The 21283-nt window shown below is 39.9% G+C and overlaps 1 protein-coding gene across 2 annotated transcripts in view; it reads right to left on the bottom strand.

Annotated features, from left to right (window-relative positions):
• The window catches only part of rnf150a (ring finger protein 150a), a 109681-nt gene that overhangs the window by 54278 nt on the left and 34120 nt on the right, over positions 1-21283 (bottom strand). For both annotated transcript variants that reach the window (XM_048600687.1, XM_048600697.1), the window contains exon 2: positions 11514-11764. In XM_048600687.1, the coding sequence (XP_048456644.1) occupies positions 11514-11764 (251 nt within the window). The remainder of the gene's footprint in view (positions 1-11513; positions 11765-21283) is intronic.

Raw genomic sequence — 21283 nt, 5'->3', positions numbered from 1 at the left:
AAGGGAACAGGCCTGGAGAAGGGAACAGGCCTGGAGAAGGGAACAGGTGACAACTTTAGTTTGCATCTACTGTGCAAATACAGTAACTTTGTGAGTTAATGCATTTCAATCGTGAGGCAGACAGTAAAATGCTGATTACTAAGCCAATACTTGAGCAGCACTATTCAGACAGCAACATTTAGGCATTTGAGTTTAATGATTATCTGTAAATTGAACAGGTAAGAAACAGATAAATAATAACAGCCATTAGCCTCACCATTTATTTTGACAACAAGAATCTTGATGTTGGCTGTGATTCTGGATGTTACAGACAAAGAGAACATTTCAAGATTATGGAAGGAGAATTTTCATTGACTAAAACATTGGGTTTCAAATGGTTCCAATTTTTTGCCTTGGTCTGGTCATTATGCTCTATCTATCTGCTTAAATCCTTGTTTGACTAGCATGTTTCATTACTGGAACCACAGAATTATAATTTTCCTATTTGAGTAGATGTACCTAGCAGAAAAGGAGCAAAACTTGACCACCTCTTCAGTAATAAGGCAGGGCGAGTGACAACTGATAGTAAGGGAACATTTTGGGGCAATTGATTGTTATTCTATTCGTTTTAAAATATTTATGGAAAAGGACAGACCTGATCTCAAAGTTAAACTGGAGTAAAGTCAATTTTGACAGTATTAAGCAGGAGATTTCAAGAGTTGATTGGGTGAAGGCTATTCGCAGGTAAAGGGACAGTTGGAAAGTGGAAACCTTCAAAAATGAGATAACAAGAATTCAGAGACAATATGTGAATGTTAATGTGAAGGGCAAGGCTGGTACGTGTAGGGAATGCTGGACGACTAGAAAAGTTGAGGCTCCGGTCAAGAGAAAGGACGCACATATCAGATATAGACAGCTGCGATTGAGTGAATCCCTTGACGAGTATAAGGGCAGTACAAATATACTTGAGAAAAATCACAAGGGCAAAAAGGGGACATGAGATAGTTTTGGTAAAGGTTAAAGAGAATGCAAAATGATTCTACAAATAAATTAAGGGCAAAAGAGTAATTAGGCAGACAATGCGGCCCCTTAAAGATCAATGAGGCCGCCTATGTGTGAAACCGCAGAAGGGAGAAATATTAAATGAATATTTGTGTCAGTATTTGCTGTGAAGGACATGGAAGCCAGTGAACTTGGGGAAATAAATAGTGATAGCTTGAAAAGCATCCATAGTGCAGAAGAGGAGGTATTAAAATTTAAAAAGGTAGATAAATCTCCCAGTCCTAATCAGGCGTATCTCACAACTTTGTGGGAAGCTAAAGGAAGTGATTGCTGTGCCACTTGCTGAGATATTTACATTGTCGACAGCAACAGGTGATGTGCCAGAAGACTGGAGGTTGGCTAATGCGGTGCCATTATTTAAAGAAAGGCGGTAAGGAAAAACCAGGGAACTACAGACAGGTGAGTCCGACTTCAGTGGTGGGTAAGTTGTTGGAGGGGATTCGGAGGGGCAGGATTTACATGCATTTTGAATGGCAAGGACCAATTAGAAACACTCAACATGGCTGTGTGTGGGAAATCATGTCTCACTAATTTGATTGACCTTTTTTTGAAGATGTGACAAGAATGATTGAAGGTGGCAGAGCAATAGCTGTTGTCTATATGGATTTCAGCAATGCGTTCCACAAGGTTCCATATAGTAAACTGGTTAGCAATGTTAGATTACATAGGATTCAGGGGAATTAGCCAATTGGATACAAAATTGGCTTGAAGGTAGGAGACTTGGGTGGTGGTAGAGGGCTGTTTCCGATTGGAGGCCTGTGACCAATGGCATGCCACAAGGATCGGTGCTGGGTCCGCTGCTTTTTGTCATTCACATAAATGATTTGAATATGAATGTAGGAAATATGGTTAGTAAGTTTGCAGATGACACCAAAACTGGTGGAATAGTGGACAGTGAAGAAGGTTATTTCAGAGTACAGAGTACAACGAGACCCTGATCAAAGGGTCATTAGGCCAAGGAGTAACAGATGGGAGTTTAATTTAGATAAATGTGAGGTACTGCATTTCAGAAAGACAAATCAGGGTATGACTTGTACACTTAATGGTAGGGCCCTGGAGAGTGTTGCCAAACAAGGAGACCTAGGGGTGCAGGTTGATAGTTCCTTGAAAGTGGAGTTGTGGGTAGATAGGATAGTGAAAGCAGCATTTGGCACGCTTGCCTTATTGGTTGGTGCATTGAGTAGAGAAGTTTGGATATCAGGTTGTAGCTGTACAGGTCATTGCCGAGGCCATTATTGGAATACTGCATGCAATTCTGGTCTCCCTGCTACAGGAAGGATGTTGTGAAACTTGAAAGGGCTCAGAAAAGATTTATGAAGGAAGTTGCTGTGATTGGAAGGTTTAAGCTATAGGGAGAGGCTGAATAGATTGGGGCTATTTTCTCTGAAACATCAGAGGTTGAGGGGTGACCTTAGAGGTTTATAAAATCATGAAGGGCATAGATTGGGTGAATAGCCAAGGTCTTTTCCCAGGATTGGAAAGTCCACACCAAAAGCATTGGGATATAAGATGAGAGGGGAAAGATTTAAAAGGGACCTAAGGGACAACTTTTTCACACAGAGGGTGGTATGTGTAAGGAACGAGCTGCCAGAAGTGATGGCGGAGGCTGGTACAATTACAACACTTAAAAGGCATCTGTATGGGTATAGAGATATATGGGCCAAATGCTGGCAAATGGGACTAAATTCGTTTAGGATATCTAGTCGGCACGGATAAATTGAACCAAAGGGTCTGTTTCCATGCTGTATGAGCTATGACTATAACCAGCATAGGAAACATTGTATCAGGGTGAAAATCCTTGCTAGTAATATCCAACATTAACGTCCAAAGCCTACCAGCCTTAAATAGTTATCCACTTTTCATTAAAGATAGAAAAAAGATTTCTGCTCAAACAGTTCATATGGCAAAGCAATGCATGAATCACTGATCACGTGCATAAAGGCATCACTGCTAACCTTTTGCCAGTTTCAATGAGAATTTTAAATTAGTCTCTCATTACTGACTCCTCTGATTCAATATCAAAATTCTAATAATTAATCAAACCATCATTTTAAATCAATTTGTCTCAACCTTTGGCGCTTCAGTGATGTTGGCCCCAATTTCTCAAATTTCCTTATAATTGATCACCACTTTCCACCAATGGGATAACTTTATTGAATGTACAATTACAGCTTCTGCAGCTTTAAAGACCTCTCTTAAATGGCAAAGTAATTGGTATTCTAACATTTTTGACAAGTTTTATCTTTCTATTATTATACCTTTTGTCCCCATTTCTAAAATTCTAAGTGCTGTGGGTTTTGAAAATCTTTTATCTACCTTTATGCATACCTTCAGGGAATGAAGTACCTGAACCTCAAGTTGCCTCTGTTCATCACATCTTTCAAATGCATACTTTCATTATTTATCTTTGAAAACACACTATATAATTAAAGGTGTTAAAGTGCATCTGTTAACTATTCCTTTTTTAAAGTCTTTTCATTGATCACTTCACAGTTTGTCAAATCTGTCTACCTGTCACCACCAAATTTCAAAATATGTCTCTTCCAGCCAAGTGCAATTTTTTTTGAAAAGAAAGATCGATTCCTCACAGCGCCAGGGACCCGGGTTCAATTCCAGCCTCGGGCGACTGCCTGCGTGGGTGTCCTCCGGGTGCTCCGGTTTCCTCCCACAGTCCAATGATGTGCAGGTTAGGTGAATTGGCCATGCTAAATTGCCCACAGGGACGTGTAGATTAGGTGGGTTATCGGGGGATGAGTCTGGGTGGGATGCTCCGAGGTTCAGTGTGGACTTGTTGGGCCGAAGGGCCCGTTTCCACACTGTAGGGATTCTATGACATGATCATTGCTGGCTAAGCTGGCATTTACTGCCCATCTCAAAATTACCCTGGAGAAGGTGAAGGTGGTGAGCTGCTGACTCTATATACCGAACAGAAGGACACCTACCTAAGCACTGACAAGCAGAATGCACTTCTAGCCTTTCTCCACATCGAACACCTCTTCTTCCACTATTTTGCCTGTATAACTGTCTAAGACTGAAATCAACCATTTTCAATACTGAAGCCACATCTGACCTCAAGATGATCATCCAACCATTATCTGCACCAACACCATGACCACAAACTTCACAAGCTCATCGGCTGCAGAATCATTAATGACATTGTTACCTCTAAACTTAACTATTCAACACATCTGGGTGTCTTCCCAGTGTAAACTGGAGGTCACTCAAAGTTCTGCAGCCCATGTTCTTACTTGCACAAGATGGCTTCTGATCAAGTAATGCCTTAAATTTCAAAATTCTCATTCTGGTTGTGATATCACTAATCTCTAAAGACTCACAGCCCTCCAAGACATTTGCACTAATATAATTTTGGCATTTCAGATCTTAGTTATGTCACCAGTAACAGCTGTACTTTTAGCTGCCAAGGCCCAATGCTCCAAAAATTTGCTTCACAAACTTCACAGTCTCTCCACCTCTCTCCCCAAGATGAGCCTTAAAACCTACCTTATCAGCAATGCTTTTTGGCCACTTATGCTAATATTGCTTTATGTGGATCAAAGTCCAATTTTGCTTTATTAGACTCCTATGAAGCGACTTGGGACATTTTATTTCATGAAAAGTACAAGTACAAAATTGTCATGGACTTCGGTACAGACTTTCTATCCAGACTGCTACATTTCCTCATATTCTACACCTAAATTTTACTAACAAGGTTCTTGAAAGTAGTGCCTGCTACAAGCTACCTTTTACTTATTTATCTGTTCAATTAATCACGTTTGCAAAAATATATTAGGGACTTTGAGCTAGTGACCTTGCTGTCTGTTTCCACAAAACAGATGTCACTTTTTTTTTTTTACAAAAGGAGTACTGCCCCATTTTAAGGTTTGTGGTCTTTCGTAGGCTGGTTCTAATAATCAGCAGGCTTTTCATGGGCTGTAAAAAATATTAATGCGTACTGGAGCTCTTTATAATGTGCTTTGGAGAAAGGCCAACATCAGAAGTAGGTTTTCTATTCCATTTACTAGCTATCCGTGTGACTTTAGACCGATGCAACAGCATTGTGGAAGCACCTACACTTGATGTACTATAACAGTTGAAGATGGCGGCTCACCATCACATCTCAAGGGCAATTAGGGCAGGGTGTTACAAACGAGAAGACGTGGGATAACTTCATCCCTTTCTCATCTCTTGACCAACAAGATGTACCTTTTTGAGGAGTGTTTAAATCTTTAAATGCCACAACATTAGAAAACTGATACATCATTTTTTAACGTAAATTAAACATTAAGGGTTGAATAAATAAAAACGGCCAAGTGTCAGTTTCGTCAGTCAGAAACTGAAGTGTGACCTTATAGAGGTTTATAAAATCATGAGGGGCATGGATAGGGTGAATAGCCAAGGTCTTTTTCCTAGGGTGGGGAATCTAGATGGCGTAGGTTTATGTTGAGAGGGGAAAGATTTTGAAAAAAAAGCTGAGGGGTAACTTTTTCACACAGAGGATGGTGCATGTATGGAATGAACTGCCAGAAGAATTGGTGGGGGTGAGTACAATTACAACATTTAAAAGGCATCTGGATGGGTATATGAATAGGAAAGGTTTAGAGTGATATGGGCCAAATGGGACTAGGTCAGATCGGGGTGTCTGGTCAGCGTGGACAAGTTGGACCAAGGAGGCTGTTTCCATGCCATCTGACTCTATGACTCAGGTCACATTGAGGGTTTCTCTCTGCAAGGCCAAGCAAGATCTCTTGCCATATCTGATCAAACTCATTAACTACTTTCTCTTCCCCTATGGTATCCCTCCCACCCAAATCTAGCCTATTCTACCACATGCTATACATGAAACAACTTGCCACTGTCAGGATATCCCAGAAAAGACTGGCATGGTATGTTCAAAGTGCACAAGTGCTGAAAGAGCACCTGAGGAGCCTGAAGATTCAGCCTGTTACAGTCCGTGAACTGGGTGCATATCTCCATGACCCGTCGCTACAGCATTACAATGATAATTGCTTCTGTGGCACTTAAGTGCAAGCATATGCTAATTGGATCGGAGAGGGGTCAGGAGGGCTCTTACAGGCTGGCACCTGTCAGATGGCAATGTCATCGGATGTGGACTATGTATATCCAGTGATCATGGAGTTGCCCTGAGATGATTATGCCAGGTATCCAACCTGAAAGTTCTTTGGAGTAAGTGGCAAGCTGAAGTCACCAGGTGCCTGCTCTAACTTCCAATTTTGAGAATTCTGAGCATGGAGTTGCTCGCAGCAGGTGTCAAGGTAGGAAGGTGCGTACTAATGAGGTGAGATGTGCAGTTAATAAGGACATAAACAAGCAATAATACTCTTCAATAACCAAACCACTGCTGCCTAACAAGAATCTCACCTCAACAGGCAGAATTTGGTTAAAAGATGTAGTTGAGGTTTTTTTTTTGAGGGGAGGCGTGGTAGGAGGGGAGGTGAGAGACTGCTACCATTACAACATTTAAGAGGCATCTGGATTGGTATATGAATACAAAGCGTTTAGAGGGATATAGGCCAAATGCTGGCAAATGGAACTAGATTGATTTAAGTTATCTGGTCGGCACGAATGAGTTGGAACGAAGGGTCTGTTTCTGTGCTGTATATCTCTATGACTCCAAGTTGCTTCCACTGTCAAGACAGGCTTCATTTTTCACTATAGCCCCTGTCATTCACGCTCCTACAAGATTCCACCCTATTTCTCAGTACACCAAAATAACGCAGGCAATTAGCTCCCAATTGCAGCCACACACTCTCACAAACACACACAGAATGGTGATTTCAAGAGACGTTGGGAAGTGTTCATCACCTCTAAACAATTCAGTAACTAGCAGTTTCAAATTTTCTCTTGAACAGTAGCCCTGGCAGTGGGCATTTGAAAATCACAATTCTTTAAATTATTTAGTACTTTTTAAACTGTACAGATGACTTACAGCTCTCCTTCGTAATTAATCTAATAATTTTTGGCAATTTTGCAGAATGTACTCAATTCATGTTTACAATTTTAAAGATTTAGAACTAATTTTAGTATTCATTCTGCCAGTGTCTGTGTGGGTTTCCTTCGGGTGCTCCGGTTTCCTCCCACAGTCCAAAGATGTGGGGCTTAGGTAGATTGGCCATGTTAAATTGCTCATAGTGTCAAGGGATGCCTAGGTTAAGTGGATTAGCCATGAGAAATGCAGGGTTACATGGATACAATAGGTGGCTGAGTCTGGGCGGGATGCTCATCGGAGAGTTGGTGTGGAATTGTTGGGCCGAATGGCCTGTTTCCCTATTGGAGGGATTCTTTCCGAAGTTTTCTAAATGTTCCACTACAATCTTCAAAAACACAGTATTCATGAATGGAAAAGAAAACTATTTCAATCAGATAAGTCTATTTATAATTATCAGATTATACATAGGGGTATACATAGGGTTCCTGAAGAAGGGTAATTCCCAAAACATTCACTGCTCCTTTCCTCCAGACACTGCCTGGCTTGCAGTGTTCTTTCAGCTTCCTGTTTGTTTACCTTGGATTCCAGCATCTGCAGTTTTTTTTTGTCTCTATACACAGGGCTCAATGATTTGCCAAAACTTTTAACCCTTAAAAGTTAATCTTAGAAAACTAACCAATTACTGGGCTCTGCAGGAGTACCAATTATATTCATAAAGTAGATTGCCATGATTTTGACACTTGATTAAAGTTTAATATTGCAGTTTATCTAAATGAATAGCGATAATTCATGCAAAATGGTAAAATCAGAGATCAAATTTGCACAATGTTTGTTACATTCTCATGTTTTGCTATGATACAATTACATATAGGGTTACATGGGTCAATTCTTATAAAAGACAGAATCTCCAACTTTCAGTCTTGCTTATATAATGTGAACACTGCAGATGGAGAGTGGAAATTCAAATGCAGACTAAGCAACCACCTGTTGTACTCTCATAGCATGATTTTAGCCTTGCCAATTCTAGTCATGGGCACCTCCAAGTCTAATTATGTCATCTCATGTGTTTGTGTGTGATCATTTAATAGCTGTTCCAAATTTTAAAACAAAAGATGATATTCACAGTTTTACACAGAAAGGTATGCCATTTTATCAATATTGCTACTAGAATACACTATAACATGGTGAAGTGTCCTATCCTTGCTTCTTACTCCCTAAACTCAAACAGTTGATCAAAGTCTACCTCAAAGACACGGGACAAAAGTTGCCTGGAAAGCAAAAGCATAACAGGTCACAAACATTCCAACATTTAAAGTTATGAACAGATTCCTGGAAAAGCTCCCAAAATAGGTACTCATATTGATCATTTCATTGATGGCTCACATGCTCATGAGATAAACACTTGACACCAAGTGTCTCACGGTGAGCTATAACAATCTGTTCAGCATGCCAGCTACTCAGCCTAGTTGATTTGCAAACTCAGATTATAGGTTTTAAATACAGCAAAATGAGAAAAATCACTGCACGTCTTTCAAGTTTTGCAATGCAAACCAAGAGGCCGTTTGCCAGTTTGATAGTGACCACTAATACAGACAGATTGTCTTCAATGGGTCAGGATGAATAGGGCACAAAGAGATTGAGATGTACTGACTACTCATTAAAAATAGTACTTTGCAGTGCAACAAAGGATTACTACTGCATAAGTCATAGTTGCCTGCATCTAGATGTTGTGGATGACCACAGAAGTACCCACAGTCAGATTTTGGTTGGAATAATTTGGCCACGCAAGGTTCACAGATTTATTCATTTAGTGCATGCAAATCTGTGCGGCCAAACCACAGTCCCTTCACTGACTGAGTTTAAGGTGATTAGTCTGCATTTGTTCTGTAGAGTGAACAGACCTTTAATGTCCAGCATTACGTGTTTCTCTATAAATGCATAAGGGTTTATACTAAGGTCCAAGCAGTGAGATTGACTACACATGCCTTGGTTTATCCTGAACCTGTTCAGCCAGCACCACAGAAATGGAGCTAACACATTCATGTTGTCTGATTTCATAGTACAGAATGATGCAGATACTAAAGGGGCTAGATCAGCAACAAAAACAATAATTGCTAGAAATACTCAGTAGGTCTTCCAGCATCTTTAGAGAGTAAGTAGAGTTAATGTTTCAGGGGCAGTGACCCTTCTTCAGAATGACAATAGCAGCAAGGACTGATTGGGCAATGTCAGATCAACTTACTGGTCCACCTCAAACAATCACAGCAGTCATGACCAGGCAACATAGATCTAACATTATCCACATATGAAGAACTCAGGAGAATTGCCAATTTAGACAGACCTTGTGTAGGATAAAAAATTACTAGAGGAGTCAGTGGAAGGCATATTACAGATCACTCAACTGAGAGTAGGGTGAGCTTCCCAGGACCTAGCAAGATTATTAACTAACGTGATAAACCAAGTGAGGAGGGCAAGATTTCTACAAGAGAGCCACACAGCTCAAAAGACAGATGGATAGAGGAATGATGTGTCACATTTGGATTTTTTGACCATTCTTCTATTTGATTATTCCACATATCATTATAAACATCCTCAAATTTAAGTTATCATGTTGTTATGGACCAGACACCAGCCCTACACCCGCCTCTCCAACACAAACACACACAAAAGTATTGCAAGGAAATAGCCGAGACCATAACTTTTATATTTATTTAAAGACAAGTGGTAGGTGTAGTGTTCCAGATGCGATTTGATTGGTCCACCACTAGGCTTTAATCAAAACACACTTTAATACAAAGACAAGAATTGTCATAAAACTTTCTTATTAAATATTTCAAAAGAATTAATGTATTACTTAACCATGAACATCAAGTGTTTCACAAATACCTTTGACAAAAATAGAATTCAGCAAAACAGGTATGGTTCTCACATGCTGCCTCTTTCCAGGCCAGAAAGAAACAAACAATTGGCCCTTTTGAGTTTTAAGAGGAAGACTCGCTATACAAGACTTCACTACAGCAGCCAGGAACTCAAACTTTGCCTCAGCAGCCAGCAGAAACCTTTTCAATAACTGAAAGCAAAACTAAAAGCCTTCTTGGGTCTGTGAGCCCTGACTCTGTCTGCTCTTATTTTGTCTGTCTCATTTTAAAATAAAACCCAGGGAGAACTCAAAAGCTGTTTAGCAAAGCCTGTCTGGTACCACTGGGACAATACCTCTCTGCAACAGAAAGAGCACAGAACACATATCTTAAAAGGTACAGTATCATCACATCATCCATAAAGATGATATATTGTTGCACAGTCCTATGGCTATGGTGTGGTAACGCATGCTGCCAAACCAACAAACAATCGCAAAATGTTCTGTAATCTAACGCTACATAACACTGAGCATTCTATCAACATAAAACAGGCAACTTGCAGGCATAATAGGTAATGCAGAAAACCATGACCCCTTTTACAATACCTGTTCTTAATGCATTTTAAACATTTACAGCAATAAAGAAGCTAATAAAATTTAGAAGAAAAAAAGCTTAATATCATTTAACCAAAGTAGACATGATTTTACTAAAAAAAGTACCTGTGGAAGCTTTTTTGCACTTCAGCAAAGTTTACTGATTTTCTTAATTTCTGGAGTGATTGGCACATCTATTTTTATAATACACAAGATGCCTATTTATAACCAACATTTCCCATGGTGATTTAAAAAAAACACAAGTTCCTCAGCAATGTGCACATTAATCATGTTAAATATGCATATATCTGGTTATAATTAAACATTAAAGCCTGCACTGTAGGAAACTTAACCCCTTAAAAAGGAAGCTTTAGTATTGTATCAAAGAAAAAGATTTGTTTCTTTGATATTTTAATCTGTAGGATTCTTCAGGGGATCTTCTGGAATGCATTCTACGTTTTAAAAATCCATAGTCTATTTCTACAAGTCTCTACAATATTTCTTCATTTAAAAAGAAGTCTATTTGTCAATTGTATCTATCCCACCCTTCATCTCAACATTAATAATAATGGCTTCAACCTCCCAGACCCTATGCATGCTCTATATTTTTTTTCCCCAAATATCAAATTACCTACCTCCCCTCTTAATTCCCTTTTTAAAATCCACCTCTTCAACCAAACATTTGACTCACCCCATGGAAAACCTCATCTTGTTCACAAAATCATACAGAAGGCAATGTGCTAGATCTTTTGAACAACTATCCAATTGACCCATTTCTATCCTTTTTTCCCTGCACAGAATTTTTGTTTTTCTTGAATGCTCATCAATTCCTTTTTGATTGTTATCGATTGAATCTGCCCCCATTACCCTCTGAGGCAATGCATTCCTGATAACATCCATGATAAAGGCATTATACAAATGCAAGTAGTCTCTACTAGTGTCACCCAAGGACAAATGACAGCAAATGCTAAAATATCAGTTTTTTTTGAATAAGTGAATTTGTAAAAAAAAAAAAAAAAAAAAAATCAAAGAATCAGCAAACTGTAGACCAAAAGAGTGTTAAAACGGTCTTACCTGATTCCGGTCACGAGCATTTGCATATCTGAACCTCTGGATATAGTAGAAAACTAACCAGGCCAGCGAAATGATCATTAACACAATGAACGAGATTGAGACAAATACAACTGAGGTACGACTGACATATTTTTGTAAATTACGTGTTCCAATTGTTATGTACATCATTATGGTGACGTTTCTTTCAATTAGGCTCATTATCTCACGACCTTTCAGCTCAGGAATCATTATGGCTACAATGTCTCCTGCACCTGAAAAACAGAAAATGAAAGTGAATACTGTAACTGAACTGTGAAAGAAGCTTACAGAATTGCTTCTTTTCTTCATAGATCACAAAATGAGTAGTCACTTAGGTCTAGAAGATGACAGTGGACTATCATTTTGATTTTCAAAATTACTACAATGCCTGTATAATACTAACATGCGAGAACATCCAGCAATTCACTTGTTAAATTGATCAATATCCTTGTGTTTTGAAGCAGGATTCGAGGTTTCAGCTGTGGCTCTAAAAAAGTGTTAATCATGGTCATAACTTCCTCAATTTTCAGTTTTACAGTGAAGTTTTTAAAAAGGTTTTTGAATCAGCTGAGGATCTGGTATGTTTGGAAACATGCCAAATATTCTCAAAAGCAAATTGCTAAGAAGTCACAGCGTTTTAGCTCTGGCATGCACAAATACCCTTTCTGCAGCATCTCACACTACCTACCTTTCAGGCTTTCTTCTATCCAGTTGTGAACAGGGGCACTGATGAAGCTTAAACAGCTAAAATTCTACAATTTATCAACGCATGACATGGCAAACTACATAATTTTAGTTTTCCCATTTCCTCCCAACCCCCACACTGATATCTCTGAGATGACTTAAAGATCTAGCTTTGTCCCTTTCCCTTCCAATTTTGCATCTGGGCCTTTAACAACAGCATCCACATGTATGGAGCCAGCTACTACGTAGCTTGCAGCTCAACCCCTATACCATACTTAAAAAAGACACTTGATAAAAACCATTTTTGCTAATTCAAACTGCGATTACCCCAACAGACTGCAGTACTTAGATCAGACAGAATTTAATCACAGATCCTAGTAATAGGACTGCACCTCCAGATCTCAACAATAAGCCAAAAATGCTCTACAATACTGAAGATCTAATGTAGACAATTACCGGAGTATGCCAGGGTGGTTTGACTCCTGCATCATGCATCCAAAACATGTTAAATTTGAGCCACCTCAGTCTCATTTACCTCACTTCCACAGAAGTTTTTTTTTTGGCCATGAGTCAAAATGGTCATAAATAAGCATGGCTCAGCATAAGATAGATGGCCAAGAGACTGAGGGATAAACATTGACCAGTTCACCAGAATTTCCCTGCTCCTCTTCAAATAGCTTCAGTGGATTCATAATATTGACTCAAGAGGGAAGAAATGATTTCACCCAAAACTCAGGACAGTCAATCATGCTGTGCTCGTTCTCAGTTCAATAATGAGACTTGAACCTAGATTACATGTACAAGGCATGGACGCTGGCCATGACCTACAACCACTAACTGCTTAGCATCCTTAGAGTCAAAAATGATACTGGAGAAAGAAAGTATTCCCAAAAAAGTTAGCCAAGACTTGTTCGATATCCAAGCTCCTTTACTGGCACTCTCTAAACTGTGCATTGCTTTATGCACTGTGTCTCGGTCTCTGAACTCTACACTGCTTTGCATTCTATCTAAGCATTCAGCTGTTTTACAAACTCTTTCACTAAACGTGAAGCCAACCAAAGCTACTACCTTCAGCCCACATCATAAACTTCATTACCTAGCAACCGACTCCAAATGTCGGCAGTGAACCAAATTGTTTCCAATCTTAGCATCTTCTTCAACAATAAGTTATATCCTAAATAGTGAGATGTTTCAACCTTCATAAACATCTCTCTCCACTCCTGTCTCAGCTTTAACTACTAAAACCCGTATGCATGCATTTGTGACCTCTAGACAACTCAATTTCCCTCCAGTTGTGGGAGGTCGGTTTCCACGATGGTCTGGGCTATGCACACAACTTTCTGTAGTTTCTTACAGCCCTGGGCAGAGCAGTTGCCGTACCAAGCTGTGATGCACCCGGACAGTACACTTTCTATGGTGCACCGAAAAAGGTTGGTAAGGATTCTTATGGACATGCCAAATCTCCTAAGCTGCCTGAGGAAGAAGAGGTATTGTTGTGCCTTCTTGACCATTGCGTCTACATTGGAGGTCCAGGACAGATGGTCAGTTATGGTCACTCTTAGGAACTTGACACTCTCAGGAACTTGACACTCTCAACCCTCTCCATCTCAGCTCTATTCATGCATAGGGGCGTGTCCTCCTCTTCTCTTCCTGAAATCAATGATCAATTCTTCTGTTTTGCCAACATTGAGGGAGATTGTTATCATTGCACCATGACACCAAGTATTCTATCTCTTTCCACTATTCTGACCCAGTGTTGTTTGATACTCGTCCTACCACTGTGGTGTCATCAGCAAACTTGCAGATGGCACGTACGGAATTTGGCTACACAGTCATGGTTGTATAGGAAATACAGCAGGGGACTGAGAATGCATCCTCGTGGGGCGCCAGTGTTGAGGATTATCGTAGACGAGATGCTGTTGTCCATCTTCACAGATTGGAGTTGGAGTTGGTGGATCAAGAAGTGAGGATCCAGTTGCAGTGGGTGGAGCCAAAACCTAGGTCTCAGCTTTGAGATTAGTCTGGTAGGGGTTATAGTGTTGAAGATGGAGCTGTAGTCATTTAGTAAGAGCCTGGTGCAGGTGTTCTTGTTATCCAGATGTTCTAGGTATGAGTGTAGGGCTAGGAAATTAGCAGAACATCTACATTGTCTGTAAAAAAAAAAAACCCAAGATTCCAGATGCCTGTCATTTCAACACATCACCATGTTCCCATGCCGACATTACTCATACGTGCCTGCTGTAATGTTCCAGTTAGCTCATTCGTAAGTTCAAATATCATCTCATTTTCCATCTGGGGACCCTGCTGTCTCTAGGACTCAATAGAGAGTGTTCAATAACTTCAAAGCCTAGTTCCAGCCCTTCATGACTTTTAACCACCACCACACTGGGTCCTGTCATGACGTGGGTTTATTTTAGCACAGCCAATGCATTCTCACCAACTCTCAGCTCTCATTATCACTCATTCAGCCTTCTCTCTCTCTCTCTCTCTCTTTATGCTTCATCTCCACCCATCCATTTACCTCTCCCCAAACTCAGCTTCAGCATAAATACCACTTTTCCCAGCTGTCCAGTTCTAATGAGCCAGTGGACTCAAAATATTAAGTCTGCTTTCTCCCCACAGATAGTGCCAGACCTGCTGAGTTCCACCAGCAATTCCAGTTTTTGTTTCAGGTCTCCAGCATCTGCAGTTTTTAAAAATTATATTAATCTTAAGAGTTTGGATTTTAAACAAGTGGCACGTGGTGTTTGGTCTATGTGTATGAAGGAGTTTAACAATTAACACGTCCATTTTTCTGCAGCCTTGACTTTAAGTCAGCATGTGTTGGAGAGCAGTTGACTGGGACCTAACCAGAATGATAATGGAAATTATTGTGTATTACGAGAATATTACAGCTGGAAAGAGAGTATATTGAAAGGAATTATCTTGATTTTGGTTTAGGAGAATAAAGGGTTACCTTTAGCTTTTGTAACAAAAAACAGACTGAAGTGCTCTTAGGAGCAGTGTGCAGAAAACCTGGCTGAGATCAGATGGAAGAACAGTTTCTTTTGGAAAAAAGCGTTAATTTGGAATTGGGTAATATACTGAGGTAACAGACGGTTTTTAGTTTGTTCTAAGGAGCCAGGTTTGAATTCTGCCATGTCAGATGATAGAATCTGAAGTAATAATCTGGAATTAAGAGTCTCATGATGACCATGAAACCAATGTCAATAGTCAGGAAACCCATCTGGTTCACAAATGTCTTTTAAGGAATAAAACTGCTGTCCTTACCCGATCTTGACTACATGTGACACACGCGGGCGCGCGCGCACACACACACACACGTGGTTGACCCCCAACTGCCTACTGAACAATTACAGATGGGCAATAATTGCAACAATTGCAACAATGACCACATCCTGTGAATAAATTTAAAAAGCTCCAGACCAGTGTTCAATTGAACCCTGAAGGAGTTATTTGAAGCTTCAAAAAAAAAGTCTGAGCTCAGTTGTGCAAATAATCAAGGAAAGGGTGAACAAACGGTCACAACTGGGAACTGAAATAACCAAATCAAGTCAAACCTATGGATTTGGGAAAAAGGGGAACTCTCTTTCTGGTATTTGAGTACTGTGTGATGGTGTTGAAATAGATGAAATTTTGTTTTGAAATGTGTTGTTTCAAAATCTTTCAAATGCGTTATATACAAATAACTTAGTTCGTTCTACTTTATGTTTACTGTTAAAACTACATCTTCAGGACTACATACTTACGTTTCAGTGAAAGATGACATTAGGTGAAAATAATTATTTCTCAAGGTGACATAGTAACTCAGTGGTTAGCACTGCTGCCTCACGGCACCAGGGATCCAGGTTGGATTCCACCCTCGGGTGAGTGTGTGTGGAGTTTGTGCATTCTCCCAGAGTCTGCGTGGGTTTTTTTCCCAGGTGCTCGTTTCCTCCACAGACCAAAGATGTGCAGGTTAGGTGGATTGGCCGTGGGAAATGCACTGTTACAGGCATCTGGGGGAGAAGACATGCTCAGAGAGTTGGTGTGGACTTGATGGGCCGAATGGCCTGCTTCCACACCACGGGGATTTTATGTTCTGTGATCTAAGTTCTACGCTAGATTTCAGTGATCTGACTTGTCCAGTGGTAAAATCAACCAAGATAATAAACACAAAAAATTAGTTTGCATATAGAAGGCTCTGTGTCTCAATGCAAGGAGCATTTATAAAAAGAAAAATTAACTGCACAGATATGATGTAATTTGGATCACGGAGGCCTGGCTCCAGGATGACCAAGGATGGGATCTCAACGTCCAGGATTATTCATTTTTTAGGTAAGACAGACGGAAAGGGAAGGGAGGTGAAGACAGACATAGGTCTTTTGCACTTAGAATCAGGTGGATTCATAATGGACAAGGAGCTAGCAGACCAGTTGAGCAAATACTTGGTGTCCTTCTCAGTGAGGATAGATCCAAATAACCTTCAGGAAATGCCAGGAGACAGAGGGTCAGGTATGGAGGAGGAACTGAAGGAAATCCTTAGTCAGGAAAAAAGAGTGCTGGGGAAGTTGATGGGATTAAAATCCGCTGAGTCCCCAGGGCCTGATGCTCTGCATCCCTGAGTGCTTAAGGAAGTGGCACTAGGAATAGTAGATGCATTGGTGATCGTTTTTCAGCATTCCACAGACTCTGGAAGAATTCCAGTGGACTGGAGGGTAGCTAATGTAAGCCCACTCCTTAAAAAAAAAGGAGGCAGACAAAATAGGGAATTATAGGCTGGTTAACCTGACATTGGTGATGGCGAAAATTCTGGAGTCAATTAAGGATGTAACAATTGAGCGTTTGGAAAGTAGTGACAGCATCGCTCCTAGTCAGCATGGATTCACTAAAGGAAATCATTCTTTATGAATCTTCTGGAATTTGAGGATGTGACCAGTACAGTGGACAAGGTTGAATCAGTGGCTGTTGTGTATCTGGACTTTCAAAAGGCTTTCGACAAAGTTCCATACAAGAGATTAGTAAGGAAAATATCATGGTATCAGACATGATGTATTGACACGGATAAAGAACTGGTTGGCAGACAGGAAGCAGTGAGTTGGAATAAACAGGCTCTTTTCACTGCGGCAGGCAGTGACAAGTGGGGTGCCACAGGGTTCAGGGCTGGGACCCCAGCTGTTCACAATATACATTAACAATTTGGACGAAGGAATTGAATGCCATATCTCCAAATTTGCAGATGACACTAAGCTGGGTAGCAATGTGTGCTACGAGGAGGATGTTAAAAGGCTACAGGCTGACTTGGACAGACCACCTGAGTGGGCAAATACTTGGAAAATGCAATATAATGGGATAAATGTGAGGTTATCTACTTTGGTCGCAAGAACAGGGCAGCAGATTATTATCTGAATGCTGGCAGATTAGGAAAAGGTGAGGTGCAATGAGACCTGGGTGTCATAGTGGAACAGTCGCTAAAGGTTGGCATGCAGGTGCACACGCAGTGAGGAAAGTTAATGGCATGCTGGCCTTCATAGCAACAGGATTTGGGTATCAGAGTAAAGATGTCTTGCTGTAGTTATACAGGACCTTGGCGAGGCCACACCTGGAGTACTGGGAACAGTTTAGTCCAAGGAAAGACATTCTTGCTATTGAGGGAGTCCACTGAAGGTTCACCAGACTGATTCCCAGGATGGAAGCACTGACATATGAGGAAAGACTGGATCGACTGGGGTTGTACTTGCTGGAACTTAGAATAATGAGGGGGAACCTCACAGAAACATAAAATCCTGATGGGATTGGACAGGCTGGATACAGAAAGAATGTTCCCGATGTTGGGGGAAGTCCAGACTTAAGGGTCACAATCTAAAAATAAGGGGTAAGCCATTCAGGGCAGGGATGAGAAAGAATTTCTTCACCCAGAGTTGTGAACCTGTAGAATTCTCTCCCACAGGAAGCTGTTGGGGCCAGCTCATTAGACATGTTCAAGAGGGAGCTGGATGTGGCCCTTGCAGCTAAAGGGATCAAGGGGTTTGGAGAGAAAGCAGGAATGGGATACTGAGACAGCATGATCAGCCACAATCATATTGAATGGTGGTGCAGGCTCAAAAAGGGCCAAATGGCCTAGTCCTGCACCTATTTTCTATGTTCCTATGAAAAGAAAATAAACTTCTAGAGTTGTGACATGGCATGTTGCCTTTCAAATCAGAAAGTCAACTGATAGAAAATTGCAATTCCCAACATACCCAATTATATCTGAGCAATCCAGTTTATGAAACAAAGAAATTCTCGCAGGTGCGTCTGAATGAAATAGAATAATGTTCATGCATTTAATTACTGCTTATGTTGTTTCCATAGTAACACTTCTTTCATTACAGTTGACAGCATAGCATTCAAAACGGCCCACTTCTGTTGTAATGTTGAATATCAACTTCACCAATCTACTGAATGCACGTTGTACCAAGGTGCATGAAATTATTTAACATACATTCAAACGTAACGTAATTCACCCCAAAGTCCACAAAACCTGAGCTCATCACACAAAACATATTTGGGATTGCCCATTTCAAACGTATTTGATAGAAAAAGACTTGCTTTTCACAACCACTGGATACCTCAATGCATTTTACAGTTTATTGGAAGTCTACTGACTACTTCAACATAGAGCAGTAAATTGTGCAGAGCTAATTTCCACAAACAGCAATATGATAACAATCAGATAATCTTGTTTCCAGGACTCCAGGGCAAATCCCCTGCCCGACTTCAAAAAGGTCATGGAGTCTTTCATATCCACCCAAGTGGGCAAACAAAGTCTTTGAAAATACCTCCCTTAGTACTGCACTGGTAGGCCAACCTGGTTTTAGCGGACTCAACTCCTGGAGTGGGACTTGATGCCCGAACTTTGGGAGGGGAGAAAGCTAACAAATAAGCCACAGTTAGTCCTCATTAATAAGCAGAACCTTATAATACCATTGAAAGCACAAGTATATTCTACATTTTGCCAGCCCAGAGTTGATACCATGTTAACTCTGAAATGTTCCAAGAGAAACAAATCAGATTCATATACAAAACTTGCAGCAAGGGAGCACAATGGGTGATGTTACAGCTTGAATTTTTTTTCTTACCCTTCAGTTGCAGTTAATTTTGAGATGCAAATTGCTGAAATACAACTTGAAAATTGTCAACAAGGAATCTACAAATTTAAGCGAATGATAGGACCAACTGTTTCTCTGAGCCAATAAAATTTAAGAATGTGATTGGCTAGCCAAGCTCTAAATTGCTAGCTTGGCCATTTGATTTCATAAACTTTGTTTAAATGAACAAATCTCAAAACTTCATGACTGCTAGTCATAGTCATTTCTGGTTTCACCAGTTACTTTCTAGCCCACAAATTCTTAATTAGCAGCATTTGCTTCCATAAAGTACTTTTCATTCTGTAGTCTAGTGGTTTGCTTTCAGTTCTATTATTCAGTCTTGAGGATGGCTTTATCTCCTTTTATAATTTTCAAATACAGTAATGTCTTGCTGAGAGGTTGACACCAGTTTTTCAGGTTAACAGAATGGCACAGATCATCCAATTTGTACAGATCCTTGGCTGATAGTCTATCACATATTCACCAAAAATTAGGGGGCATGTTACACGATAATAACAGCATTCATTGTGAACAAACTTATTTCTGCAGAAAATTTCTGAGCCAATACTGGCAATTCATCCAAGTCCCATCAGCAATAACAATATAATATTGATTGTTTAGTTAGTAAGCAACTTAAACAACCTTGACATTAATTATTTCTTGACATTATAGATAATGCAGCTGAGTAAAATAGTTCAATCATGCAAAATATTTCCTGCTGGACAGTTAACATACGTTCATGATTGTTTCATCTGAGCTGGGACTCTTCCAGGTCACATACATCTAAAGTGTCTTTTTGATCCAGAGATCAAGGTAGTTTGTTCCACTGATTGGTAGGGTCTTAGTAATGATGTTCAGGCTTTTAGCTGAAATTCATATTCCTGCTTAGCATGAACACCTTGAGTCACAGATTTATTATTAAAATAGGAATGTCAATATCATATTTATATATTCACCACGGTTGTTTATTTGGTTCTGAATAGAATTGACTGATTGAAAGGCAGCACATGGTTCAGTTCTAAAGCTATTTCTAATTCTTCTACTCAAAACAGAATTGATTTTACTCTGCTTGAGACATTGCATTAAACTATGTTCCTACAAGATACTATCAAATGCAAATCTTTGAAACCCATTGAACTGGTCTTCATTAAGACGTCGACACTGCAATTCATTACATTTCTTAAAAAGGCATTTGAATGATTTGATTTGATAAATTATTGTCACATGTACATGCGAAAAGTATTGTTTTGCGTGCTAACCAGACAAAAAAATACCTCACATATGTACATCAGGGTATTAGAACAGAATGCAGATACTGTGTTACAGCTACAGAACAGGTGCAGAGAAGATCAACTCTAATATATGAGAGAGAGAGTTCATTAGCATGGAAGAAGCGGTTCTTAAATCTGTTGAAGCATGTGTTCATTCGTCTGCCCGATGGAAGAGGGTGGAAGAGTGTATAACTGGGCAGGAAGTGGTCTCAATTATCTTGGCTGCTTTCAAGAGGCAGCAGGAAATGTAGACACACAGTCAACAGAAGGAAGGCTGGTTTTTGTGATGGACTAGGCTGCATTCACAACTCTCTAACTTCTTGTGCTATGAAGAAGCAACTTCTCTATTGCAAATACATTTGAAGTTTTATTGCTGTCGCATTTTGGTGTCAATATTTATTTAGAACTCAAAAAAGATGAAGTTTTAAAATTTCTGGTGTGTACTTGGCTTCCACCAATTCAAGAATAATTAATAGTTTAGCACAACACAAAGATTAATCCCTTAATCAGGTTACAACATGCAAGATCAGCGTTAATCTTTGCATAAAGCTGTGCAGAGTTATTGGGAATTCAATCACTTCTTGGATGCAAACTGAACCCCATTCAACTCCTTACAGATATGAAGGAGAACAATACAACTTTTTTAAAAAATAAGCAAGCAGAGCAACCAATTCAATGAAATGTTAAC

Source organism: Rhincodon typus, chromosome 1, assembly GCF_021869965.1.
Source record: "Rhincodon typus isolate 14 chromosome 1, sRhiTyp1.1, whole genome shotgun sequence".
NCBI classification, from domain to species: Eukaryota; Metazoa; Chordata; class Chondrichthyes; order Orectolobiformes; family Rhincodontidae; genus Rhincodon; species Rhincodon typus.
The sequence above is the reverse complement of the archived record's forward strand: the minus strand, read 5'-3'. Positions and strand labels throughout refer to the sequence as shown.